Below are 27827 nucleotides of genomic sequence, written 5' to 3'. Positions count from 1 at the left end.
CGGGAAGGAAATGCTCTTCCATTCCCTTCAGGGGAATAAATGTGCCTGTGAGGGTAAAGAAGGGCGAGAAGGAGGGAGATGTTCTTCGATTCTCCTCACTGGGGAATAAGGGTGATAAAGATGTCTATGAAGAGAAAAACTAGTCACGGGATGGAGGAAGATGCTCTTCCATTCCCTGTTTCAGGGAATAAAGGTGCCCATGAGGGCAAAACGTGGCGAGGGAGTGTCTCCATTCCTCTTAGGAGAATAAAGATGCCTGTGAGGGAAATACCTGTTGCAGGAGGGAGATGTTCTTCCATTCCCTTCTCTGGGGAGTAAAGGAGCCCATGAGGGGAAAAGGGCAGCAAAAAGATGTTTTGCCATTCCACTTTGGGGAATAATGGTGTTTGTGGGGGGAAAAGCTCAGCATGGGAGGGAGAGGCTCTTCCAATCCCCTCTTAGGGAATAAAGGCATCCATGAGGGAAAAAGCCTGTGAGGAAGAGATGCTCTTCTACTCCCCTGTGGGGAATAAAAGTGGCTGTGAGGAAGATGATTTTCCATTCCCCTTTGGGAAATAAACATGCTGATGAGGGACAAACTCAGTGTGGGAGGGAGATGCTCTTCCATTCCCCTTTTGGGGAATAAAGGTGTCAGTGAGGGGAAAATCTCAGAAGGTTTTTCCCTCAGGAGGTAGAATCCAGAAGCAGGACAGGTTTTCTCCTCAGGAGATGGAATCCAGAAGTAGGACAGGTTTTCCCCTTAGGAGATGGAATCCAGACACCCACATTAAGGCAAAATCCAGGTTTCTGGAGAGGTTTCTCAGGGAAGCAGAGGATGACAAGCAGTGTGCTGGCCTGAGCCATTGTCCCTTCCCTGAGCCACTTCCTGCCACTTGTGCTTCCAATCTCTCATCCTGCACTGACACACAGGGCTGTATCTGCTCAGTATGTTATGTAGTTTATTGACAAAGCATCTTACAAATCTCCAGCTGAATAAGCTTTGATTCAGTGTAGACTGGAGTTGGACCAAGGGTTGAACTTGATGATTTCCAAGGTCTTTTCCAACCAAATTCATTCTATGATTCTGCAGCAGCATTTTTCCCAATACCTTCAGTTTTGTACTAACAATAATTAAAAAAACCCCACTAAAATCCCACAAAACATTGCAGTAAAAATGACTGAAATTAATCCCTTTTGCAAAACATAAAGTAACAGCTAAACGGATTATTTTTTTCTTAACCCAAATACTGGATATACTATTTGTCCTAATGGTCCAAAATTCCAATTGTGACCTTTTTCCCATGAGGAATGTCTAGGAAAGAGATTAGAAAAATAAATTACAGACCTTAAAATATTAGGATGTCATTTGTATTCCAAGGATTTTTAAACACAATGTTGCATAGTTGAATGACTGTTTTGATTCTCACAATTCTCCTTTTTCAGCAAAAATCATGTCTTTCCCTCCCGAACCGCATCCTCTGAGTGAACTCAAAACAAAAGAAATAAGGAAGGGCAAAGGAAAACTCTGCAGTCTTGGTTCTGAATAAGAACCTGGTGATCCATGGGTCAAATAACTGCCAATAAACTCCCAGCCCTTAAAGACAGCCACAAAAGCATTTTTGTACAAGCCTGACCAACCAACCGCTGCCCTCCCTGTGTCTGGCAACAGTCTCTAAACAGGCAATTGTGCCCACAGTGCCATGGAACTGCTCTGCCCCATCCATTTGTTCCTTGCGGGCTCTAATTAGGCAGTAATGACTTTGGAATAAAGCAATTTCTAGGAATTAAGAGACTGGCTACTAGAAGTTGATAGCCCATGTTGTAGTCACGTGTTGGTAACACCAGCTGGCTCAGGAAAAACATTTTATGCCGAGATTCCGTAACATCATAAATTGGATTGAAGAGTTTTAGATGTTTTTCCTTCCATCCACATCACTCAGTTGGCCTGTGTGCTCAGCATGGCTGTTGATTGCTGTTCCTGCAGATTATATTTTAGATATATTGAGAATATATATTTAGATAATGCTGCATAATAAAACGCCTTGTCATCTGTTTCATCTCAGATGTTTTACAGTTCCTTGTTTGAACCGGAAAAGATAAAATTTCAGAAAAGCTCTTCAGAAACAGTCAGAGGAATTTTATTTTCGGTTTTGGTTTGGTTTGTTTGGGGTTCTTTTAGACTAAGAGCCCTGAAAACCTATGAAGAAGCCCCAGAGTTTCTGTAGCTCAGACTTTGTCCCAGCAGGTGTAAGAACATTTACCTCATTTTCAGGTACACACAGACACGGACCAGGATGAGTCTCTGCCAGGGCTGATGATTGCAGTGGAGTCAGAGCCAGAAGAAACTGGACTGCAGCCACTGCAGAGAGGTGAGACAGCTCACCCAGCACAGGAAGCTGCCAGTCTGTGATGGCTGAGCCCTCCTTTGACAGGCAACCCTTGGAATGAATGAAAATGTCTTTTGAGTTGTTCCTCTGATCCCAACCTGAATATGGAAGGTTTCCATTTCTAGTGTAGAGTTGGGAGTGCTCAGGAATATTGATCTAGGAAATACAAGTCACAGCTCCACTTCAAGTGGTGGGGCAACACTGCTATAACCTGTAGCTTGGGATATATTGGGCTGCTTTGTTTCTGCACTTTTTACCTGGGATGGCTCCTAAAAGCAAGTCTGATGGCTGCACTTGACAGTGGTAGATCCCAGAACTTTGTTACTGCAGTTCAGCACCAGCTGAGGAAGTTGGCAACTGAAGTTATCTGACCCAGAAACATTATTATTAAACTGAAGTTTTAATAGTTTTAACTATTCTAGGAATGTTTATTCAGGAATATCTTGGAACTAAAAAATTATCCTTTTTATAATTTGAAAAAATGCACAGAGAAAGGTCTTGTTCTTTCATATCTCATTCTCCGGAAAAGACCTGTCAGTATTTAACACAGTGTGTGGTCCACTGCTTCTGGAAAAACAGATTTATAGCTTAACCTTGTTTGAAGGGCAGTGTTTGTTCTTGTACAGGTAAAAAGCATCCCCATCTCCTTTCTCTTGCATCTCCTTTGGTACCACAAACCCTCCTCACAGGAGATACGGAAATTATAAATGACCTGTGCCCAGACCCCAGATCTGCAAACTACAGAGTTACTTCATCTGCTCAGGGAACTCATTTTGCTCATAGCATCATTTCCTGCACCTGTTGCAAAATAATGATTGAAAAAGAAATCCTTAGAACACCAAGTGATGCCTTAAACCTCCAGAGAGCAGGAAAGTGCAACTGTACAGCCTCACCTTGCCAGAGTTTGCCAAAGGATTTTTGGTCAGCCCTGTCCTCAGTGAGCCAGGGGCAGTTTGGGAAGTACATTACAAACAACCTGCCCTTTTTAGCTGATGCAAGAGACAGTGGTTTTCTCTTCCTCTCCTACACAGGCAAAGAGGTGACGCTGCTCTGGCTGCTGGTTTTGCTTCCTGCTGTGCTGAAAGGCCTTTGCCTGAGGAGACGTCAGAAAAGGGGAAAAACAGAGACCAAATGTGGACACTTGGGATCCACAGCAGGGCTATGAAACCACAGTCAAAACTAGAATTTTCTGATTATGGGCTGACTTCATAGGACACTGCCTAGTGCAAACTGCAGGCTAATGACAAGGAGAGTCACCTTCCTTATCCTGTGTTTGCTCCCAAAGCATCCTGTTTCCCTCCCAAAACAAGACTATAGAAATAGATGGGGCAATAAAGGGAAGGGTAAGGGCACTGAGGGGTTGAGCTTTTTTAAAATATTGCTAGGAATTCCTAAAGGTACCATAAAAAGTTACTTCTTCTTGTGCAGGAATGTAAAGAGGGGGAAATCCATCCATAACACGAATAAAGAACTGAAAATTGCACAACAATCCTTGAAGATTTCTTCCCTGCTACAGCATCTGCTCTGCATGACCAAAATCCCCCATCAGCTTTCAGGGAACTTCCTGAGAAAACAGTAAGTAACCTCAAAATCAGAGTATTTTGAGTGAAAAATTAAGAACAAAACAGTGGGGGCTTGGGGAAAGTTGGCATTGTCCATTTAAGGTTTTTTACAGATCCCAAACATTTCATAGTTTGTGTCCAATTATACCAAGGAGCAAGAAAAGAGTATAGAGACAGCAGACAAAGAATACCCTGCATGGGTATCTGCCCTCCAGGACAGTTCTCTGCACCCAAATTTCCTGTCAGGCAGAATGTTCATTGCAAGAACAAGTAGTGACCATTTCCAGCCATGCCCACCTAACACTTTCCTTGAAGGACACACTGACAGCACTGAGGCTGTGGAACAGCTGATGGAAGTGTTATATCCAGTACTGGGGTTCAGCTGAGGAGGGAGGTGCCCACAGCTTTTTGTTTCCTTTCAAGCAGTTGGAGTGGCAGGAAGGATGTTACTGTGGCAGCTCAGCAGATGTGAGCAAAAATAAACCAAGTATTTACCCTGATTTTTAAATTTCATAGCAGTTCCTAAATATTTCCATAGGATGAGACCTTAAAAGAGTGTCAGGGAAATACTGCCTTTCAAAGACAATTCATTTGAACTTGGTATTACAATACAGATCTTTCTCCTGTTTAGCCAATAAAACATTCCTCTGTGTTTCTGGCTGTCATTTGTGCACTACAAGACTGTCTAATAATGTTGTTTGTGAATTTCCCTTTGTTATTTGCTGCATACAAAGAAAAGAGATTTTTCAGCCTCCCTCCATCAAGCATTAAGTATTACAGCAGGAACAGCAGTTACCAGGACAATGGCTTTGGTACCACTCCTGTTGGGGCCAGTGGAGTGAGACTGAGCCAAAGCTCTTGCTGACACGCCTTCTGTCAGACACGGCTCTGCCAGGCGGGGCAGCGCGGGCTCTGAACTGGGTCAGGGCACGCTGTGTGTGCTCTGCCGAGAGCACCGGGCAGCCCAGCCAGCTCACTGTCAGCGCTCACAGCTGGCCGTGTGTCTGCGCACACCGAGGATGGACCTGGATCAGCAGCACTGCCACCTCAGATCCCTCTTCCTGGTGTACAGCAATGTGGAGCTGAGTGTCTGCTCTGGTGTTCTCCTTTAGCACAGGGCGTTCTCACCACTCAGCCTCACAAAACACAAGAGGTTTTGTAACCCCTGGGAAAGACTTTTGTACCCCTTCAAACTCCAGTTGCCTCAGCTTTGCTTTATTACGACATTGAGTTTGCTTTCCCTCACCCAGCACCATGACACTGGTAACTGCCTTTTCCTTGCCTCAGACACCCACATTTTCAGTCTTGGTGTCACCTGACCCCAGTAACTTGGGCAATGCTGCCATGAGACCAGGATTCCCGAGCTCAGGAAGAGTTATTACCTTCCAGAGCCCTGCATTAACCTTTGATGTTGGCACATCTCATTAGAGAGGCATTTCTCTCCAGCAGGAGATGGTGTTTGGGATCTTCCCAAGGAAGGTACATAATGAACTGCATGGAGCACATTTCTGTGTTTGAGGTTTCCATTTGTGCACATGGACTTCGTTATGCCCACAAGAAGAAGGAAAAAATACACAGCAAGAAGAATATAATTGTAATAGAATTACTTCTGTTCAAACCTCTGTTCTTCTGAGCTCCCTCCCTCAGGATTATCCTACTCATTTAATGTCTGATTTTACCCCTGGTTATCTGGCAAATTATTTACGTCTGAAAACAGCTTTTCTCTTTGTGAAATACTAGTGAAACAATTAGAAGCTTTTAAGATATCCCTATTTTGCCTTTGGGAAAATCTTTTGACAAGCTTGTAGAACAAGAAAACACAAGTTATTCTTTTGCAGCATTGCATTAAAAAGACTAATATTAAAATATTTGAACTAATTAATAGGAAAAATAAAAGTAATGAAAAATAACTAATGCCAGATAAAAATAATAATTACATTGATTAGACAGGATTGCTGATGAAGCTTCTTGCAAGAGTGTGGCTCATGAAGCACCTAAAACTGGGAACAGCCTCTTCAATGACATCTCTGCCAGGGACCACTGTTAACTGTAAGACCCCCTTGCAGTAAGTCCAGAGAGCTCAATTCACTGTGGCATCAAGTTTAATTGTCAGTTTAACTGGAGGTTAACACAAAATCGAAATTCTTACCTAATGCTGTTCATCTCTGTAAAATATGACCTTCTTTTACCCAAATCTACCACACCTTAAAATTTGTCATTCAGGTATTTTATTATGACAGCTAATTTTTTTTTCTGCTAAAACCTTCAGTGACACATTTGATCATTTTGTTTAGGGTTTTCTGAACCACTGTCATCAACAGCTATTTCCTGCCTGCTCCTTTCCAATGTCTAAATATCTCCCTTGGGTGGATTCTTCTTGCCAGCTATATATACCTATAAATTGCTGTATTTTTTCCTAAGTTTGTCATCCAGTATTGCAGTTCTTTATGATTTTTTTGTGCTGCTCTGTAACATAATTCCTGAGTTAAGGGTTAGTGTGCAGTGGCTGAAAGGTCAAAGGATATTTTGGCAAAAGACTAATTTTTCCTTGTAATTTCACGCTTAGAGATGGCAATTGTTTGGGTTTGTTTGGGTTTTTTTTAATCTATTATGAAGCAATTTCATACACTACTGATTTTTAATGCTAATATTAATAAACAATCTGCTAACATTATTACTGACTGCCCAGGGAAGAGGTGGAGTCACCATCCCTGGAGGGATTTGACATGTAGATGTGGCACTTGGGGACATGTTTTAGTGCTGGGTTAATGGTTGGACTTAAAGGTCTTTTCCAAACTAAAGGAGCCTATGAATTGTTTCATTTTTTTTCCTTAATAACCTGGATAAGATTAGAGTTCTAATTTCTGTGTATATCAGTTTTGATTTCAGCTTGATAATTCTTGTGTGGGTCAGAAAAGGTTTAATTTTTTTAAAGGCTATTTCAAGGCTATTACTTTAAAATATTAGTAGCAGGTCAAAATATATAAAATATTAACAGTAGGGGAACATCAAAACCTTTTTCACATCTTTTTTTTTCAGAAAATGCTACACTGACATATTGAATAGCTTAAAATTTATTCCTTTCTGCTACTATGACCTATGGGATATTTTCGATCATAGAATTAGTCCACCTTAACAGTCTGCCTTAAAAGGATGAGATTATTCAGCTTGTTCAAGCTGTATCTCTGCAAAAGGAAAACACCTTAACAAAGAATGGTTTGTTGCTGACCTGCAGCTGGTTATGGTATTTCATCTGAAAGCCTATTTAAGTCCTTAATGGTAACATTTATTCCCTCTCTCTCAGAGAAGTATTTTACAAACAAAATTAATTAGCAAATGAGGACAGCCAATTTTGTGCTATAGTTTGGGCTGACAGTCACCCAAGAGTGGTGCTGGCAGTAATAACAATCATTATCCCAAGGCATGGAGAGGTTCCTGCCTCTGCTGAGATCCCTGCTGGAGCTGCAGCTCCCAGCCTGGGTGCGTGTGGAGCACAGGGAGCAGCTGGCAGGAAGGCAGAGGCTGCTGCAGAGGGCACTAAGAGTGGAAACAGCCCGCGCGTAACCTCTGACTCAAATGACCCACCCCTGGTCCCTGGAGACTCCCCCAGTGCAGCTCTACGTGCATTAAGAGGTGGCTGATGCCTCCAGCCTGGGAGCCTTTCGTTTAGTGTTTCAGAGTTCCTCTCTGAGTGGAAATACAGCCTTGCAAATGGTTCAATTGACTCGACCTCATCACTGCTCCGAGCCCACCTCTCTGCCCTGGCTGGTTCTTTCTTTCACTGCCTCTGTTTGGATGCATAAAGTGGGAGCTGTGACAGTGAAGTATCAGGAGTTCTGGGGTTTCCTTTAGAACAGCGACATGGACTGTGCTTAAGAAATTAGTCAGCCATTTAGGAGCTGCTAATCCTTCTTGTGAAGAATACAAGGCTTGTTTCTTCGAAGGAATTTCTCACTCAAGAGCCCATGGCATAGTTCAGTTGTACCTACTAAATGCTCTTGCAGCAAGACCAAAAAAAAAGGCAAAAAGAGGGGTTTAATGTAATTTTCTTTCCCTACTGGCAGTTTTTCTTGGGCTGTTTTGTGATGGCATTGTTCTGATAGACAATATCATGTTTAATGTCTGCTCTTTGAAGAGCTAATCATGGTCCCAGTGCTTATTAATAATGAGAACAAAGAGGCTCAAGGAGCTTAACAGCATGCAGGTTGAAAATAATTTCAATTCAATTGTCATAGGATTGGGAAATGGACACCAGGCAGGAAGCTCCCTCCAAATTACCAAATAAATTCCTCCCTGAAGTATCCCAGTTTTCCCTGTCACTATGGGTCGTGTTCCACAAGATCATGGACAGCCAGTTTATTTCCCCCCTGCTTTTACACACACACACACACAAATAGTAGTTGCAGAAGCAAAAGGAAAAACAATGAGACATGTAAGGTAACTAAACACCAGATTTCTCAATAATAACCCTTCATTCCTAGTGTGACCCTATTTTAAGTGAAAGTTGAAATTCTCACAGCAGACATTTATATAACTAGATGCACTTCATACCAGAATTATAGAACTGAAGCTCCTTTACCTTATGTAACACTTATTTTAGCTTATTTTTAACTGTGACTTGAAAGTCATACCAGGAGCTCCTTAGGCTTTTTTTTTGTCAGAGCACTACAAAGGAAAAATCAAGATGAAACTGCACCTCCTCTACATTGTGCTTATACCAAGAGTGCCCCCATGAGGATTTTTCTTTATATATATGCATAGGACTAGGAAGCTTGAGGGTGACCAACTACAAGATGAATTAAACTTAGTATTTTTACCCACAAATAAAGCACCAGAAAGGTACAGACAATATTTCTACCGATTTTGTATTAGGCTGATGTGGATACAAATGAGCCTCACTGCTTCCAAATCCCCCTGTAATTTTGCCTAAACCATGTCACTAAAATGCCCACCTCCCAAAAAAGCAATATAAATTCTACCAAATCTTGAACAAAAATAACAGTGCTGATTTGTGGTAAAGAGTAACATAAAATGCTTTGATTCAGAAGATGAGAGTGGGGGGAAAATAAAAGATTTTGACAGGTAAGAAGGATTTGAGAAATAAACCAGATGTAAGATGACACACCAGATTATGAGGAGAAAAGGAGAAAGTATGTTAAAACAAAAGTTTTCTGACATAGAAAAAAGTACAAGAGGAACAGCACATGAGAAATTCTGAAAGTGTTGGGTATAAAATCTCACCAGAGAACTGCTGATTTGGAAATGCAGAGCTGCTGCTGTGACAGGGTGTGCCCACACAGGGGGCTGGAACAAATTAATGGCACTGAGCTCAGTTACTGCTGATTGAAACGATCTGACCCCAGAGGATGCAGCAACTGGCACAGCATCACACAGCTGCTTCTGTCATAAAGGAGGATTTGAAGGCTTGGTGAGTTGGTACTAACTTGGACACTGATGCCTCAGAGCTGTCCTTTGTTTTGCAGTGCCCCAGGTGCTTCTGTCCCCAACCTGCCTCCTCAGCACCCCAGGCAGTTTGCTCTGGGATCTGCTGCACCATCAGAGCCCCTGCATCCTTTGTGCTTACAGGACTGGCATTAGACTCAAGGGGCCTTATGCAAGAGCCTGGCTGAGCCCTGAGGAGCAGCAAGGGCTGAAGTGGGCCCTGACAACACATCTCTCAACTCCTGTGCACGCCCAAAGATCCAACCTACCCTTGAGACCTGGGCTTCTTGGCCTTTATCTTGTGGCAGTGTGCCATCAGCATTACCCTCCATGATACAGACTCAATGCACCTTAAAACTAAGAATCCTTGCCCTGTGTATCTCCAGTCATCTGCCCCTAACCAAACACAGAACATCACTCAGCCTGTCACAAACTGTCACTTACCTTTCTGAGCTCCCTGTCCTGACTCCTCAGTGTCAGAGCTCCTCACTGTGTGTTCTGTGCTCAGCAGTGAAGGCCTGGCACAAACCCTACCATTACAGTCTTCAGAATTCACTGTTACCTTTTGCTCAATGACTGATTTATCCCATTCTTTCACGTTGGTTCAGCTGCAGAGTTGGCCACTGCTCTTTCCCATCCATTATCCCTCTGGCATCCTGGACTTACAAATGAAAATCCTGCCCCAGAAAGTGCCCACCAGGCACACAGCAAGGGGCTTACACTTTGTGCAGCTCAGTCTGGATCACTCCATCCCATTGCAGAGCAGTGCACAGCACAGAACACCACAGGAAGCATTGCCCAAGTAAAAAGTATGGCTTTTCATCTGTCCTAAAGCTTTCAGGCCATATTTTTCTCATATAGAAGTATTCTGGCACAAAAATGCATACAAACAGCAAGAAGCCAGTAATATTAATACCAAACATGCTAAACTCCATTTATTTCACTGAAAACCATGTGTATTTCTGCAGGGAATGTAAAATTGAATTTCAAGTACAGGAAGTGCTCTATTACTACTCTGGCACCACAATGCAGAGCTGCTTTGTTGTTTGCTCTAAAATAGTCAGCTAAGCCTGTCCAGCCAAGTGAAGTGTCAGGAAGGAGCCTTTTGATCCCCAGCCTCAAAATGGATCTTGCTGTCTCTTGTCAGCTTTCCCAAGCAAGCACTTTTCCTACTTTATCACTGTGAACACATTACTGGTATTAAGACTCACAGCAGAGTCTCAAATGCAATTTCTAACCTCCCTCCGACCCTTGTCCTTCATCCAAGTCTCCTGGCCTAGAGTCCTGCCAGGATTTCTGCCAAGAGTGCAAACCCACGGATTAGCTTCACCCTGTGAGCCCTGTTTGCCAGCCCGTGGTGGGCATATGCAAACCAGCAGAGCTCCATAAAAACTCACAGAGAAACCTCATGGCAAACTCCTTCCCAACAGATCCCGAGCTTTGAGAAACCAGTGTCAGGACCTGGCTCAGAAAATGCACCACCCTGCCCCCAAATACCCCAACCCCAAGATAATAAAACCCCCAAAGCCCAAACCAACAACCATAAAGAGGCAAGGAGTGATAAGCCTGGTCTGACAAGATCCTCAATGCTCCTTCATTTTGGAGACAGCACTTTGTCTCAAAGACTCTCCATTCAGCCTTGTCCCTGCAGGCTGGGCAAAACAAAAGCTCCTGGGTGACTCCTGGCCCCTGGAGCTGAAGGTAGGGTGGCTTTTGGTCCTGTGCCTCTCAGAAATCAGAGTTAGGACCAGACAGAAAAGGTCACAGCAAAAACCTTTGTGCAGCAGTACCTTCCCGCTGCCTTCCACTGTTACACTAAAATGAAATCACTAGTTTTGCTACTGCTCCTTTCCCCTCATTCCCTGTGTGTGCTTCCCACAAGCTCTAACCCACCGGCTTGTTCACACCTTGGTAAGGAGTGTTTACAAGTTTGATACACTTGCCATTCTTAGAAACTTTTACAAGGCTAAAAAAGCATAACCACATCATACAGAGGGTGAAATAAGTCCTGTGCACTGAGAGATAGTCCCCAGCTTTGAGTTCTACTGTGAGGTAATCCCTGAGACAGTCACAGAATAACCACAGTTACACACAGCATCATTTGATAGTGAACATTCTATACAAGCATAGTTGCCAAACTGTTTCTTGGGTTTTGTTTGGTTTGTGGGTTTTTTAAAATCATAACATTAAAGCAGGAGTAAAAAAATCCCATAGTCCACAAATACAAACTACATAATAAATAACTCATGGTGCCTTCATAAAGACCAACTCTGAACAGTTACACAGAGCTTAATGGAAACCACCCATGCACTGGAATCCTACACTCAGGGAGTGCTCCAAGCAGGAACAGGAGCAGCCCCACTCATGGTGCTATCGTTTAACCTGTTCATAGAGCTGGGCAAAGCTCCAGCTTCCTCTTCCAGCTCTGCTTTTTGTGCCTCCCTGTGGTCACACGTGCTGGTGTGGCAGCTGGACCCAGACAGACACTCAGGGAAATACTCCTGGCTGTGTCCAACCGTCAGCTCTCCCACTATTCCACAGGGAGCCTCTGGAATGGACCCAACTAGAGAGCACCTTAGTAGAAAATAAATACCAGAGCAAGAGGGAAGCAGCAGCACCACCACACAGCATCTTCATCCTTCCCAAACCCCTTGTTGCCCAGTGCCCCTCACCTGGAAGCTGTTTGAGCCCACCTGCAGCAGTGCTGAGTTGTGGGGGGAGTTTGGAGTTCAGGGGCTGTGCTCAGATCCCAAAACAACCCACCCTGACACTGCTGTGTCACCCTGAGTGGTGAGCATGAAATCTCTTCTGCACCTGGAAAATGGATAAACTTCTGCTCTCTACTGTATGTAACCTGCTAATCTCATTTGCATAATTCTCCCAATATCTGGTGTGCCCCAAGTTCCATCATCTGACAGATGCTGGTCTGTACAAACCACTTCCAGCTGCATCTCCATGGAACTATTTCTTTCTTGTACATCCAATTGATTTTTCTGTTTCAGCAGTAGAAAGCACAGTTTCTGTGAGGCTCTCCAATGCATTGTCTTTTCTGGGTTTTGGGGTTTTTTTGGCTTTTATAATCAACAATACAATGCAATTAGCCAAAGTTCTTGGGGGCAACTGAAACATGTGGATAATAAAACTCAGCAATGCAAACTCTACTTCAGTTCTTCCACAGAGCCCCCAGAACCAGCACTTTTGTCTGTAAATGCCTTGTTGAAAGCCAAGCCCTGCAGTAACACTAAATGACTGAAACCAAACTCATGTCCCAAACTAATTAATTCTCCCTTGCCCTGTGCAGACAAGGAAACCCCCGGGCTGGGCAGCCTTCAGATCTGTTCTAGTCCCACTCCCCAGGTATCCTCAGGGAACACTTCAGTGTTCCTAATATTGAGGAATCTTTCATGTCGGAAGGACTAAAAAGAAATGAAGTGCATAATTCTTGCAGTGGTAAAAACTGAAGGGAAGGTGAAAGGAGCTTGAGTGTAGGAGTCTTTGTGCTTAGTTTTCATGACACTTGGCTGCAGATGGCACAGATTCACAGGAGGAGGCTGGGACTTGTGCAGAGACTTTCACAACCTGAGAAATAGGAAAGATCTTTCCCCAAAATCCATACACAATATTCAAGGCTATGATTTTTAATTTTTAACTATTATGATCACAACTCGTGGCAGCCTTACTTTCCCTGCTCTTAATCTGCAATGAGAAAAATGCCCCTGCATCTGGGAATTTATTATTTTATTATTTTTAACCCTCTCACACCCTTACTGATACCATTTCATACTCCTCAGATGCTGCTTTTCCTGGTTCAGAAATTCCCTCCTTTCAAATAAAGGTCACAGAGCTTTTCCTTTTGCTCTTTTTCATTTTTATCCTGCTCATGGCTGCAGAACTTGGTGCCAGGAGAGATTAGAACAGCAAAGCTCCCAGGCTTCAAATGAAACCACATATTTCACCTTGCTCTAGTTCATCTTCCATCAATAACGACTGAAATTGCACAGGAAAATTCACTCATTTCAAGGCTTTTTAGAATTCAAGAGGTGCAGACACCACAGGGGAAATAATGGTAAAAGCACTGCAGCAATTACTCAAATACTACTAAAATACTTGGTCAATGCATGGAGAAAATCCCTACAGAAAATATAGAAGTATGTCTGGGAATGAATCCTATTGTTGGTAAATGAAGAACAAAATTTTCTTCAGGAAAATAGAGGAAATCAAATTTATGGACAGACTTTTGGATAAATGTGTGGGTAAAATGTGCATAGTTAAAACGGGTGTGCAAAGTGGCAAATGCAGAAATGGAAAAAAAAACTAAAAGAGGGAAGAAATAAGTGTTCTTGTAGTTTTATATCTCTTTTTCTACAAGTTATAAAGTGAAAGCATTAGATGTTGGGTACTTGAGATGCTTTTAAGATTAGATAATTTAGCTAAGAATCAGTTTCATACGAAAGCAATGGCATGTGCTTATTATTAGATAATTACATTAGGAATGGCCTCTCAGGCAGAGTGGATTCTAGGGAAGCACTTGGATAAACCCTTCAAGTCCCATGAGAGAAGACAAGGCTTATAAAAGGAAAGAAAATTACCTAAATAGGAAGATGTTCAGAAGTTCTGCAGGAGCTCAGTGTCCCTGTGGGGAGCAAATGAAGATAACTCACCATTCCTTATTGACTTCAAGCACTTCTGCACAGTGTTTGCACTGCTCAGAACCAACTCCTTTGACTAAAGTACAGTGAAAGCCCCTGAAGCGTAACATATTCAACCCAAACCCCTCATCAATATGTAATTGCCAACAAACCCAAACCAATCGATATTTTAACTTTTGACCTTTATGCAAAAGCCACATTCAACTCTGTCTGCTGGACTGAAGAAAAAGGCCTTTGCACCACAGGTTTCCAGAACTTGAGCTCAGATCCTCTTTGAGGTCAGATTTATAAAACAATTCAAGAATTTCCTTTCAGAAATAGGATTATTCCCTAAAAAAATCCCTCCTGAACAAAAATGTATGAAAACAAACTGGAAAAGTTGTATTGGGTTTAAGAAGGTGAAAACAGTTATAGTTCTTGCAGGTTTAAGACTGCTACGAAACAGGTGGATTGGAAGACTCAAAGCCTAATCAAAAGATTAATTAATAATAAGACTGTTTAACTGTTTGCCAATATCCTTTAAATTACTCAAACATTATAAAATTATCCACATGGAAGAAGGTAAAGTAAGACAAAAACTACTGCTTTGCCAATAGCTGAAATTTCATCTGCCTCACTTTTTGCCTCTTTTTTGTTTATAAATAAATAAATATTTAGAAACACAGTAATAGATCAACAGTGGCATTCACCAAAATGAAGTCAGATATTCCCAAGATTTTGGAATTTTAGACTTCCTTATTATTGTGCATTTGAATGGAACCACTGGAGTGAAGTGAGCTGGGCACTGACAGGAAGAATTCAGTGGAATGCAGAGTCTGGAGAGGCCTGAAAAATTTGCCTGTCAGCATTTATATATGTACATATATATATAAAGCAATGACACAAGAATATGTCAAAATGTCTGAAATAGCAACTTGTTCAGAGAAGACAGAAAATGAAGCAACAATTTCTCTCTGTGACTCAGACAGGGAGCATTTCCTGCTCTATCTTTTGTGTTAGTTAACAACTAAAGCTCCCGTGTTTCCCCTGACACCTTACAGACAGAACATGATAATAAGGGCAGTGTCCTGTGAGGGGATAAAATGGCCAATAATATATTTCAAAAAGGATGAGGAGGTTTCAAAGAGTTTTGGTTATTTTGGTGGGGATTTTTTACTTACCACACCAGTAAAGCAACATTCATTCAGCATTAGGAGAGAAATAAATGTAAACATTGGGGAAATCTTTCCATTCTGTCAGCAGTGTAACAAGTGAGAGAAATTACCTTTATTTTAGTGGAGAAAAGGATTGTGCCACAACCACCAGGCCTAAGAAACATCCAAATAATGAAGTGTTAATGTGAACCTTCTTACCTGTTGTAAATTCTTTCCCAATTCTTACACCGTGGGATATTTACAGTATTACTGAGTTACAAATTATCCATGTTCTCGTGAAGGCCTGGTGAGTGATTAACATTTAATTAGAATTAGAGCACCAGGTACAACAGCCAACAGGGCATGTGAGGTTTTGTTTGCTCCACAATGTCGCTGCACTCTGGCCACGATAAAATAGGAGATAATGGGAATTTCCCACCATCCAGGATCATCCCGCACGCCTTTATTTTTATAAAAATGGAATGTATAAGCCCAACCTCGGCTGTACGGTGACACTGTGAGTGGCAGAGGCGTTATAATAACAGCGGGGGTCTCCAGAGGGCGCGGGGCCGTGTCTGACATATCCCGATTATCCCCAACACCGGGAAGCCGCGGCCTGGCTGAGGAACCCGTTCCCATGCGCAGTCACTCAGTAAGCGGTGATGGGCATCGGGAATTAACGAGCACTGCAGTTAGTCATGTCTTCTATTCCAGCGCTGCGGGGTACCACGGGTCGGACTGCCGGGGATGCTGAGGGGATGCTGCGGGGTACCACGGGTCGGACTGCCGGGGATGCTGCGCGGATGCTGCGGGGTACCACGGGTCAGGCGGCCGGGGATGCTGCGCGGATGCTGCGGGGTACCACGGGACAGGAGGCTGGGGATGCTGCGGGATGCTGCGGGGTACCACGGGCCAGGCAGTTGGGGATGCTGCGGGGGATGGATGCAGCGGGAGATGTTCCTGGATGCCGCCAGCCCCCTCCCGCCCGATGCCCACCGTCCTGCCCCTGCACCCGGTAACCGCCCGGGCCTGCTCCTCTCCGTGCAGGTCCCGGGCTCGCCGTGGGGGCGGCCCCGATCCGCGGCGGGCCCGCCCCGTGACGCCGTTGCCATCGCGGCCGCGCCGCCGGCCATGGCGGCCGAGGAGGAGGACGACGTGGAGTGGGTGGTGGACACGATCGCGGGGTTCCTGCGGGGGCCCGCCTGGTCCATCCCCATCCTGGAGTTCATGGAGCACAACTGCGAGGGTGAGCGGCGGCGCCGGGCCGGGCAGGGCCGGGCCGGGCCGGGCGGGTCCCTGGAGCCCCGCCGGGGGCTGTGTCGGTCCCGCAGTGTCCCCGCGGGATCCCTGCGGTGTCCCCCCGGCGCTGTGCGGGAACGGGCGGCCCCCCCGCCGGCCCCAGCGGGCCGTGGGTCAGGACGCGGCATTGGCACCATTAGCCCGGCCGGGATTACGGCAGGAGCTTACGGCCCGCACCGGGCGAGCTGCGGCCGCGCCTCGGACCGCACAGCCCAGGGCGTGCCCAGGCACGGGGGTCCCGTGGAGAGTGGGCTGACAGCCAAAAGCGCCGCCTGGGCAGGGGCACAGAGAAAGCTCGGAGTTAAATTCCTGCAATTATCTGAATATTGGCGGTTAAGAGATGAGAAGCTCTAAGGTAGTACCCCTGCAAAAATGGTAGTTAGCTCTAAAAATCAATGGTTACCAAAGATGTCTTGTAGGTGGTCTTGTGTGTGAGTTTAGCTCAGAAGCAACTCCAGTTAAACCTCCTTTCCTTCCTCAAAAAGGAACTGAGGGAATCAAGGAATAATTTGGGGAACAGGCTGGGCAAGGGGGAAGTACAGGCAGTGCAGGGGGCTGGGATTGCCCTGTAGCCTGGGAACACCTGTCCAGGTGTGTGTGCAGTGAGGAAGGAGGAAACAAACTTCCCGGTGCAGAGATTTGGCCAAATTACTTCTGCTGCTTGCAGAACAATTTCTGCTGCCAAAGGACACAGGCATCCTTATGGTACCAAAAAAAGACAATTTGGGCAACCCTGAACACAGTTCCTGAGCCCTATGAAAACAAAGCAAGCTTTGTTTATGATTATTGACAAAAATTGCTTCTCAGTTACCCTGAATCGTTTCCACTCCTGCCAAGCTTTACCCGAGGCATGATCATCCTGGGGCCATACACCTTTCCCTGCTGTACCAGGAAACGAGGAAGGGAAAGCTGGTGGAGCCTTCAAAGCCAGGAAGGGAGAGAGGAATCCACACTTGAAGTGTTCTCTTGGGAAGCCTGCCTAAACTTTGGGTGGGCCCAGCATTCTGGTTATCATGCAGAGGGTGGAGATGGAGGTGTCCAGGGAATTGATTTATCCCTCTCGGGAGCAATGATCTCTCTTTAGAAGGTTGAGGGGAATTTACTGGCAGTAAGAAGATTTGTGGAACCGCTGTAAATTTCCACGTAATGTGAGGCAGGATTTTGATGGTGCCTCCGCTGTGCTGGTTCCATTGCTGCTCTTGGACCCAAGTGCTTTGTCAGGACAGATTTCTTCACCTTCCCCAAACATTTAGTCTTTGGTCTGGACAAGCAAATTAGCAAGATTTTAATTAACTGACAATAGTTTGTGATTCCTCGAAAATACAGCGAGGATTTGGGTATTTGGTATGTAAGGAATTCATTTTGGAACTCCAGTTACTTGGGCCAAGTCCTTGCACTTCAACTTATAAATAATCATAATGGTTTTCTATAGTTCATGACTGTTTGCTTTCTCTCTCCCTCTTTCTGGGAACATGATTAATTTCTTATGACTTGATTAATTTCCCCTTATGTGGAACCAAAGTTAAATTGATGGGAGTGTATTTAGGTCAAGAAGGCCTTTTATTTTTACTGAGATGTTCCAAGGTACTAATTGAAATATCATTTGGACATAAATAGGCTTGGTAATAGTTGTGAGCACCAGCAGATAAAGGTAGCAAAGGAATAAACAGCTCTGGTGGCCTGTGACTCCCTCCCAACACAAAACCACCTCACCAGTTCGTGATTCACGTCAAACTTGACTTGAGCTCATCCCTTTTGAGGGGTCCTAGCCAAGATTTTCAGTTTTACCAGGAAAATGGTGAGCTTGTCTCCCAGGATATCAGGGTCCCCTGGCTTGTCTTGATAGGATGGTTCTTCAGGCCTTTGTTCCTGCTGGGCAGCCAAGGACTCTGTGCCAAACCCTAAAGGAATAATGACTCTGTGATTTAGCAGCCCTGACTCAAGGAAATCCAAGGTCTCTGTTCCAAGTCCTGCTAATGCTGCTTAGCCAGGAGGAGATGCTGACTGGAGCTCGCTGTGCTTGGCACTGAACCTCATCCCCACCACGTGCTGAGTCTGAGGACAGGGCACATCCCTGTGTCACCCCTCCTGGGGGCCCAGGGTGGGGAGGGACAGCAGGACAAAGGGAGCAGAGAAGCCAAGGGTGAAGGTTGGGGTCTGCCCAGGGCTGGGAGGGATCCCTGGAGGGAAGGAGAGGCAGGAGACAACAGAGCCTGTCCAGTGTCTTCACCCTCTGGGGTCTGGAAATACAGTGCTCGCCATGGGAATAAGGTTTATAGTACTTTTCCTACCATTTGAATTCATTCATTTTTTTTGTACGTTTTTAATTTCTTCATTAAAAGTATTGCCTTGTGCAAAACCCCAAAAGCAATGTTGGTTTTGCAGATTCTCATTAAAAAGCAATTTCCTTTGCTTATGGGGGGCTGAACTGTGGGATTGGATCCCTATCCCTGCACTGCTGTGAAGTGGCAGGAAGTGGAGTAGGTACCTCCTGCTTTTTAGGAACTGCCACCTTGACTCACACCTTGTCCAGGCTTGGAAAAGGGGCCAGGTCCTTTCAGAAAGTCCCTCAGCATCTGTGGGAAGGTCACACCCCACCAGGATGTCACTGGCACAGGGAGAATGATCCACATGTACTCACCAACTTAAGCACGATTCCCATATTCTTCCTGCAACTTCAAAGGATGCCCCTGGGAAGTGACTTGTCCAACACAAAATGGTTAATCTGGAAGGGGATTGAGCAGCCTCATTTCTAAGCCTCTGCTTTAATTGTCAGGCTTTGCATTCCCTCTCTTTGTTGCTGCCATGAACAAAATGTAAATGAACCCCCCAGACCTTCGTTTTCAGCTTCCCTGACATTCTGCAGCTTCCAGCTCTTCTGCAGCACAGAGATCATGAGCCTGATAGTTCCAGTCGAGAGTTTTTAATATCAGTTTACAAGGATATGATTAATATGGCCCATGTTATAGAAATGCCCATTTCTCCCAAATCAGGATAGATATCATTAAAAATAACCTCCCTGCACCACATTTCCTCTTTGGTTTATCTGTTTTTATGCAGGTGGGGACTCATTTTCCTGCATCACCTTGGCTAAATGACTGACAGTTAAAGAAAACTAGTTTAAGTTATTAGTAAATACATCCTCCATGTAAATACCTGGAGAGAGAGAAATTTCCTGCTTTCTGTGTCACCTGCCACCTTGGAACAACCTGCCCAGGTTCCCGTGGTAGTTCTGCTATTGAATCTTCCTTTTTAGTGAATCCTCAACTAACGTCTGTTACGGAGATTCATAATTTAATATTGGCAAAATGTAACTTAATTACTTTAAATTACCAAAAGTACATGCTTAGCCTGAGCTGTGTGGAAAAAATATGTGATTACAATCAATCATGTCTATGCTTTCATGTGATTAATTATATTAAATATATTACCTTGTAACGGTTAATCTTGCTACTTAAGGCATAAGTGAATTTGTGGGGCTGTTACACTGACTGCAAAATGTTTGCTCCTCCCTCCCCCAGTTTTTGACGATGAAGAAGAAAGCAAGTTGTCCTACACAGAGATTTATCAGGAGTACCAAGCTCTGGTGAGCATCACTGGGGTAAATTTCAATGAAAAACAATTTCAAATGTTACATTAGTATTTAGCCTGACTTCTAACTGGGTTATCTCTGCTATTTAGGATTTTCTACTATTGCCTCTTACAAGTGCTGTTTAGAATCCTTTGAGTTCCAGTTGTCACTTGCACTTTAGTGCTGAAACAGCAGATGGGTAGAACAGAAACTGTAACTCAGTCATATCTTATGCTGTGTTACAGTTTTAATTAGAATTAATACAGCCACTCGCATCCAGACTGTATTTATAAGCCTGGTACTGTTACTTTCTGTCAAGTTCCAATGACAAAGCAGGAAGGCTGAGAGCACACACATCTTGTATTTCATTCCCTAAGGAGTCTGGAGATCTTTTCAATTAAATTTCAATTATCAGAAATAAACTACAGGAGGTTAAATACCTAATACCTATAAACCAGTGCATGCAGATTTCCAAAATACTCCGTTTGTGATGAGGTTTGGGAATACTTGATACTAAAAAGTTAAATAAACACAAACCCACATCCATCCCTGCTCTGACTGTAAAGGTTTTCTGGCACAGACTGGCAAAAAACCTTTTACTTACATCAAAAAAGGATGAGGAAAACTAGCCAGGGGTCTGGGGAAAACACAGACAAGTGAGATTCCTGGAAATTGGAGAAGATAAATTAAGTAGGAATCCAATTACACCAATAAAAGTGCTTATTTTGAACAGTGCATGAAGGCAAATAAAGCCTGACATACCAGAAAAATAAGTTATAACAGTCTAATGATTTTCCTTTGAGTTTAAAAAACACATTATCAGAAAAGAATATCCAGTGATGAAAAAAACACATATGATCCTTAGGGAAAAGCCTTAGAAAGTGAGGCCTGTACTTTCTTACAGGTGGAGAAATTACTAGAGGACTATCTTAAAGAAGTTGGAATTAATGAAGAGAAATTTCAGGAAGCTTTCTCATCCCCACTGGCAAAGACTCACACGTCACAGGTATTTGCCTTCCTTAAGCAAACAGGTTAATTCTGAGCTTTCTGATTTAGATTTCAGTCTTAGCTTTATGTTCCCACTAAAGAACGGGGGGAGATGAAGCTTGGAAAAGTTTTCTTGTTAAAACTGTGATTTTCAAAGGAATTGCAGTTGCAAACTTACACTGGGAAACCCAGTTTTGTTATAGTATTATAATAATATTGTCATATTACTGTAGGTATATTGAACTAAAGACATAGCCCAACAAATTCTTTTCCTGTATGTCTGGAAAAGCAGACAGGTGGGAGAAGGAAATGTGATTATTAAAAACATGGTCCTCAGAGCTGAAATCTCACTCTGATTTCAGGCAGAGTGAGCTGGTTGTGATTCCTGCAGGGCCTTTGATTTTGTGTGTTCTCCCCCCATTTCCAGGCCATTCTGCAAACGGTGTTGGCAGCTGAAGATTTTAGACTCTTTAAAAAGATGATGGTGCAGAAGAATGTTGAAATGCAGTTGCAAGCCATTCGAATCATTAAAGAAAGAAATGGTAAGAAGGGGTGAATGGGGGCTCCCTTCAGGTGTTGGTGTTCTTTACATGAGTGTTTAACCCATCCAGGGAGGAGTGTGGAGGTTCTGTTCCAGTTCAGCCTACTGGAAAACACTCAGTTGCTGTTGCTGGGACTGCAGTGCTCAGTCCTTGGCTTGCATTCCCAGGGACAGCTGTCTGGGTTTTAAATTTAACGCATTTCTCAGTTCAGTTTGTCTAAAGTTCTCTGTCAAACCTGTCTTAGATTTTTGTTACAGAATTTTGGTGCCAGTTTTGGGTGTTAAAGCAATCAGATCAGTTCCTCAGACATGCCAGTATTGATGGCTGGGATTCTGCTGTGCTTACTCTGCAATTCACACTGAAAAATCCACACAGAAAGCAGGGGGGCTTTAAAGCCTCCACCGTGCTCATACAAACCTGGACAAGAAGATACAGAAGAGAAAGTAACTCACACCCAACTTGGCTGCTCTGATGATGTTTCTGAAAGCATTTTCATCTCCCCACTCCACTCTCCCTTGTCTTTGGTTTGACCATTTTGGTTTGTCTTCTGTTTTTCAGAGAATAATGTTTAAGTTTCACCTTCCATCTAACAGCTAAATTTGGGAAGGGTTCAGTTGGCTGTGGCTGAACTGCAGCCTGCAGGAAATGCCACATAGTGGGCCACAGAGTTTGGCTTAACCTCGGATGCCAAGACTTTCCTAGTCAGAAACCTTTGCCTTTTTGCTGCCAGGACCTGGGACCTTTTTCTCTGGGATCATCTGGGGCCTTTTTGGAAACAGTGACAGAGAGGAAGAATTGGAGAGCTTTAATTTTTGTGGATGTGGTTTCCTTGTGTTGTTTTGGAGGTTTTGTTTGTTTGTTTCTTTGTCTGGGTTTTTTGTTTTGTTTTAGGTTTTTTTGTTTTTTCTTTTCTTGTCTCTGCCAATTGAAGCCCCAAATCATTTTCTTTACAGTAATGCATAAATTCTGCTGTGTTTTGTCAGGTGTGTTGCCTGAGTGCCTGACAGAGGGGTCTGATGTATTCAGTGAAATTGAACAAGAAGAAATGAAAATACTCAGGGAGGTTCTCAGGTAAGAAACAAATCAGTCCTGATTTCTATGTTATATTAAAATAAAAGATAAAGGTCTGTAGGAGCTGATTCTTCCAGCCTTTCCCAGGAAACTGCCTTCACCTTACAGGTGACTGAAATGTTCTGCCAAAATCCTGTTGCTGTGACCTGAGGGGTGTGGGGGCTGACACAGCTCCTGTAGATCAGCCCCCTCTCTCAGGTCACATGTGTATCAGCAATCCAGGTTATATCAGATGGAGCTGTTTCCCCTCTGTGTCCTGCAAATGCTTCCCTTCCTGGCTTCAAACCAGCAAAAGAAACAAGGGATAGATAAGCCCTGGAAATTTTTTGCACAGGGAAAAAGGATGGTGGGGATTGTGTGTTTATGCCAGTTATTAATTACTGTAAATCATGTTTTGTTGTAAGTCATGGAAATATTTCAGGTACTAATAAACTTACATTATCTTGTTAGTCTTTGATAGTCCTCAAGTACTTAAGCAGTGCTAAATTTACCTAAAATTCATTAATACTAAAGCAGTTCTGAGTATTTATTTGTGTGTTGTGTTACAGAAAATCTAAGGAAGAATATGAAATGGAGCAGGAAAGAAAGAGGACTGAAGAAGTGAGTATCTTACCTTTGCCCCTGAGCTGTCAGTAGGAAATGCCCCAACATTCCTGTCCTGGCTGTGACTGTCACTCCAAGTGTGCCACCAGTACTTGTATCCCATGACAACCACATTCCATCTCAGCACCTGAATCCTGAAATCCTGGGAACAGATGTCAACCTTTCACAGCCAGAGAACATCTGAATTACTGATATGGGCAAGATCAAAGAGACTTCCAAGTATAAGCTGCTTGGGGATGACAGCACTCATAATCCTTCAGGAATTACCTTCAGGATCACTGGGTAGACAGTGTACTTTCCACTGAGTGCTCACAGTCCTGCCAGAACTAATCAGCAGGACCCAGAAATCCCCTCCAAGAGCCCAGCCCATGGTGTCCATCAGAGCAAACTGAGTGTAAGTGGGGACTGGCCAGAGGGTGCAGTGGTGGCAATGAACCTCCCCTGCTCCGGGAAAACAGGCAGGGGTATCCAGGAGTTCCTCAGGAAAGAGCTGGGCTCATCCATCTGGACAAAGATGAGAGTGTTCAGTGGTGTGTTTGTTCTTAAGAGAATGTTTCATTGCAAACCAATTCAGTATTTTAATGAGTGCTGGTGAGTTCTGATGGGAATTGGTGAACAGACATTTTCTGGGCAAATCCCAGCTGGCATTGCTGCTCCAAGAGGTGGATTGCATTGCATGGCATGTGAACAGCACAGTTTTAACTGGAATTCTTTTGGGGGAGCTTCCTTAGTGTGGAACTTCAGTTCAGTGCCTGAAGTGCAGGGGCAGCCACTGTAACACTTGGCTTGCTTTGTTTGGTTCTGTCCCATTTCAGGCCCGAGCCAAACTCAGAGCCCCAGAGGTCACCCAGAGTTCTGGAGACTCGAGGGGAGCTGTGAAAGCCAAGGAGTCCACGGAGGGAGCTGAGGGTGCTGAAGAAACCCCAAGGTGTCCACCAGGTAATTTTAGGGGAGGGGAGAGTGGGCAATGCTGTGCAATATCAGGCTGTTTTTAAATTATAGAGCAGTCCACTTGTATCAAGAGTTTAAGGACTGGCTGGAGAACTTTAGTGTGAGTAAAACATCCCAGGTCTGAGCAGGGTGTTTGCATGAGGTGCCCTGCAGGAATCCCAGCCTGGATTGCTTTAGGATTCCCTGATGTTCTCCAATGGAGAAAAAACAGAGGAGTCCAACAGCAGTTTCCATCTTTGCCCTTGCTGTGCTTGTGCCACCATAAGAACAGCAAATTCCCTGGGAGCAACTCTGAATCAAGGACTCAAACAGCTCTGCCCTCTCTCCCTTTATAGAATAAATGTATAGATTTAATTTGCAATTGTACAACAGTTCTTGACAGCAAATATCTCTGAACCTTCAACTGTTAAGAGTCATTCAAAGGCCACCAAACAATCTTTTTGCCTTGGGTTCAGATTTTAATGACTTGTTTTAGTAATTTCAATGTAACATTCCTGGGTTTGGGTGGGATTGTGACACTTCCCAAATTCCAGTCCCAAGGAGAGGTAATTAAGGAGTTGTGAACTGCTCTGGCAGGAGTTCAGCTGGTATGGGCAGATTCAAAAAGTGAGCAGAGCAAAACTGGTATTTCCCCACCTGTTTTCTTGCATCTGTATGAACATTTTCAGGCAGACAGGACAGAACAGTTCCAAGCCTCTTCAGAAGGATAGAAGAGCAGGACTTTACCTTACCTGGGATAGTTCTAGTAAAGAGGAGTCCTGGTGAAGTTCTGGAACACACTCTGCTCCCCTTCTGGTGACTGGAGAGGCTCTGGCTTCCACCTCAGGAAAATGGGAGAAATGTGATTTTTTATAAGTTTGCATTTCATGAGAAGACACTCCTGGATATCAGAAGAAACACTGATTGATTATTTTTATCTCATGTATTTCTCTTCTTCCTAACTGTTTTCTCTATAAAATTACTTAGAGGGATCTCATAAATCTACAAAGGAAGACTTAAAACCAGTCTGCCCACAACAGAAAGGAACTGAAAACTTACCTCAGCCCTCTTGTGCCAAGGGGAAAGAAGACACTAAGAAAAGGTCTGCTGGGAAATGTTCAGAGAACACAGTACAAAAAGCTGGGGTGAAAGGACCTGTAAGTCTAAAACAAACAAGTAAGAATAAACCCCAAACATAGAACTAGAAGGCAAAAAGCAGGATTACAGCTGGAATATGCATTTAAGACAGTATTATTTCTGTGCTTGTAATCAGGTTGCTTTGGGTTAGTTTTATTTTTTTAAACCAGCATGCAAACACTGTTTCATGATAGTCACAGTTTAATTAGCACAGAGTTCAGCTGATGAGTTGGTTTCAGAGTAGGATTCAGCCTTTGTCCTGTGGTAATTTCTTAGGAGACAGCTCTGGCTTGAACACTCAACTGAGACTCGTTTTTGGCTCATAATTTTGGAGGCAATTAGGATGTAAATGCTTTTCTTGCACAGGACTTTGATACCAAAAATTAATTTCAACATGTATTTTCAATTTCTCCCCCCCAGAATTTATCAGAAAGTGAAAAGCAGCAGCTGAAGGAACGTGAGGATTATCTCAAGAAGAAACGAGACCTGCTGCTGGCCACGAGGAGGGAGTCAAAGAACAGTGTCCCACCAGCAACCAGCACGGAGCAGAGAGAGGAGGAGACACCTAAGGAGGTGAGGGACTCCAACACTGCAGTCACTCCATAAACCCACCCGTGGTTTTGGTGTCAGTGCTGCTGCTGAGCAGGGAGCAGGGGGAAAAACAAGTGGGGGAAGCAGAGAGGAAGCATTTCCAGTGTTTTGACTGGTTCTGCAGAGCTTATGTCAGGAAGTTTCAGTGATAAGTTGGCATTGGTTGCTCCGGTGTCATCAAACCTTCATCACTCATTTCAGTAATGAATGGAGAAAATGCCTGTGTGGTCCGAGTCCGTGTTCCAGTTTGGGCTCCCTGCACTCTCAGGGGTTCTGTGGTGTCAGGAGCCCCATTCCCCGCTGTGGTCCCTGTCAGGGAAGCTGCTCACACCCTCCTGCTTTCCCTCTGTTTCAGGAAATGTCCCAAGAGAAGCAGAGGCTGCTACAGAAGAGGAAGATGCTTGCAGAGAAACTCAAAGAAGAAGTTATTAACAAGCGATAGTTTTAAGCAGCTCCTTGCAGACCCCAGGAACAGGAGGAGGTTTTAGAATTAATTGTGTCATCAATAAGTGAAGGGATTTGTTTTGCCATCTCACACTTAGTTTTATAGAATTTTCAGACAGGCAGCTCAGTCCTTGGTGAATCAGTTTTTCAAATTGCACTGAAACACACCATGAAGGCTCCTTTTCCAGCCTGCTGGAGCCTCCCTGACAGCTCAGCAGTCCCAGCTGTGCCCCAGCCCTCCCTCGGCCTCTGGAGAGCCTGTAGAACAGAAGGAGAGAGGGAGAGCAGGTGAAGTCCTTCCTACAGACAGCTCAGAGCTAGACATGGTAACTCCTGCATTTCTAACAGTGTGGAACTTGGTTCCTTTTATTAACCCATTATAAAAATCACTCTTTCTCAGCTGTGCAATGTAATAGTCTGATTTCACAAGGAATTGCAACCTTGACCATCTTATTTTTGAGAAAGGGAACACAGCTTGGAGTTGAGACATGTAAGATTTAACTCCAGATTACAGCGTTTTACCAACTTTGGGGCAATTTACCAGCCCCAAGGCCCAAGTTTGCTATAAACACAACTTGTAAGTAATTAAAGTAATTGCTCTAATTGCAAAGCCAGGGCTGTCCCCAGCAATTCCCTTGCAGAGTAGCAGAAATCTTTTTAAATCCTTTACTGGTTTGGCCTTGAGGAACTTGAAGTGGGGACAGAGGTCCCCCTTTGCCCAGGGCATCACATCCCTGACTGCCCCAGCAACGTGCAGGAAGAGACAAACCCACCAGTGAAGTTCCATGTAATTTTTTATTATTAAAATAGCATTTATACCTGGTACACGCTGGCAGGTGTGCTGTTCTTTGCAAGGGAGTGGTGGTGGGAGGGCCCTGCTAGGGGAACAGACAGGGCTGAGGGAACCAGCATGGAGGGCGATGGCCCCAGGGAAAGCCAATCGGAGTGCTGGGTGTCACCTCCTCCGGGACTGCAGGGGGGCAGGGGGCAGCTAATGCCACTCGACTCCTGTGAAAATTCATGACATTCTTGCAGTTGCTGTAAAAAAATTTCCTGTTCATGTGTTTGTGAAGCTTCTGGCAGTGCTGCAGCGAGGAGGGCGAGAGCAGGGCCAGGCCTGGCTGTCCTGGACACCGCAGAGAGCGGGGCTTGGGTGGTGCTGGAGACGCTCAGGACAGTGCAGGGCCTGCTCTGGTGATGCCAATCCCCCCTCAGGTAGGTGAAGGCAGGTCCTTGGGTGGCTGCAGCTCCATTGACAAGGAAGTTCATCTTTATGGAAAGAAAAGCCCCATCAGGGAGCAAAGCCCAAGAGGGAGGTGGTCGTGGTGATGCTGCAGCTCCATCTCCCGGCAAACATTCCCCAGATCCAAAGCTGTTCCGTCCCACAGGTGGAAGATCAGTCGCTGTGCCAGGTCCATCCCAGTGCTCGTGTCCGGCTCCTGCAGCAGGAAAAGCTCACACCTTCCCTCTGGGATTCCATCTAGTGGTACTGAGGTACTT

The 27827-nt window shown here is 44.3% G+C and overlaps 1 protein-coding gene across 2 annotated transcripts; it reads left to right on the top strand.

Annotated features, from left to right (window-relative positions):
- Positions 1–16236: 16236 nt before the first annotated feature.
- CFAP36 (cilia and flagella associated protein 36) lies at positions 16237–27152 on the top strand. Of its 2 annotated transcripts, none has more exons than XM_071582217.1 (10): positions 16237–16398; positions 19973–20052; positions 20927–21028; positions 21437–21551; positions 22535–22622; positions 23171–23222; positions 24041–24164; positions 25143–25312; positions 25713–25865; positions 26239–27152. In XM_071582217.1, the coding sequence occupies exons 1-10, from the start codon at positions 16284–16286 to the stop codon at positions 26323–26325; spliced, it is 1086 nt and encodes a 361-aa protein (XP_071438318.1). In that variant the 5' UTR covers positions 16237–16283; the 3' UTR covers positions 26326–27152. The 2 variants fall into 2 exon arrangements, with proteins under 2 accessions (XP_071438318.1, XP_071438319.1); XM_071582218.1 differs by having other exon boundaries at positions 16238–16398; positions 19973–20037.
- Positions 27153–27827: the final 675 nt, after the last annotated feature.

This window comes from Pithys albifrons, chromosome 2, assembly GCF_047495875.1.
Source record: "Pithys albifrons albifrons isolate INPA30051 chromosome 2, PitAlb_v1, whole genome shotgun sequence".
Classification (NCBI taxonomy): domain Eukaryota; kingdom Metazoa; phylum Chordata; class Aves; order Passeriformes; family Thamnophilidae; genus Pithys; species Pithys albifrons.
This window is presented reverse-complemented; position numbering and strand designations above follow the sequence as displayed.

What these genes read in the sequence shown, in the direction of transcription:
- CFAP36 (XM_071582217.1), top strand. Translation starts at nt 16,284, where the DNA reads ATGGCGGCCGAGGAGGAGGACGACGTGGAGTGGGTGGTGGACACGATC. An exon ending in CAAAGACTCACACGTCACAG is followed by an intron (nt 21,029 to 21,436) that starts GTATTTGCCTTC and finishes CCCCATTTCCAG; the next exon opens with GCCATTCTGCAAACGGTGTT. An exon ending in AAGCTGGGGTGAAAGGACCT is followed by an intron (nt 25,313 to 25,712) that starts GTAAGTCTAAAA and finishes TCTCCCCCCCAG; the next exon opens with AATTTATCAGAAAGTGAAAA.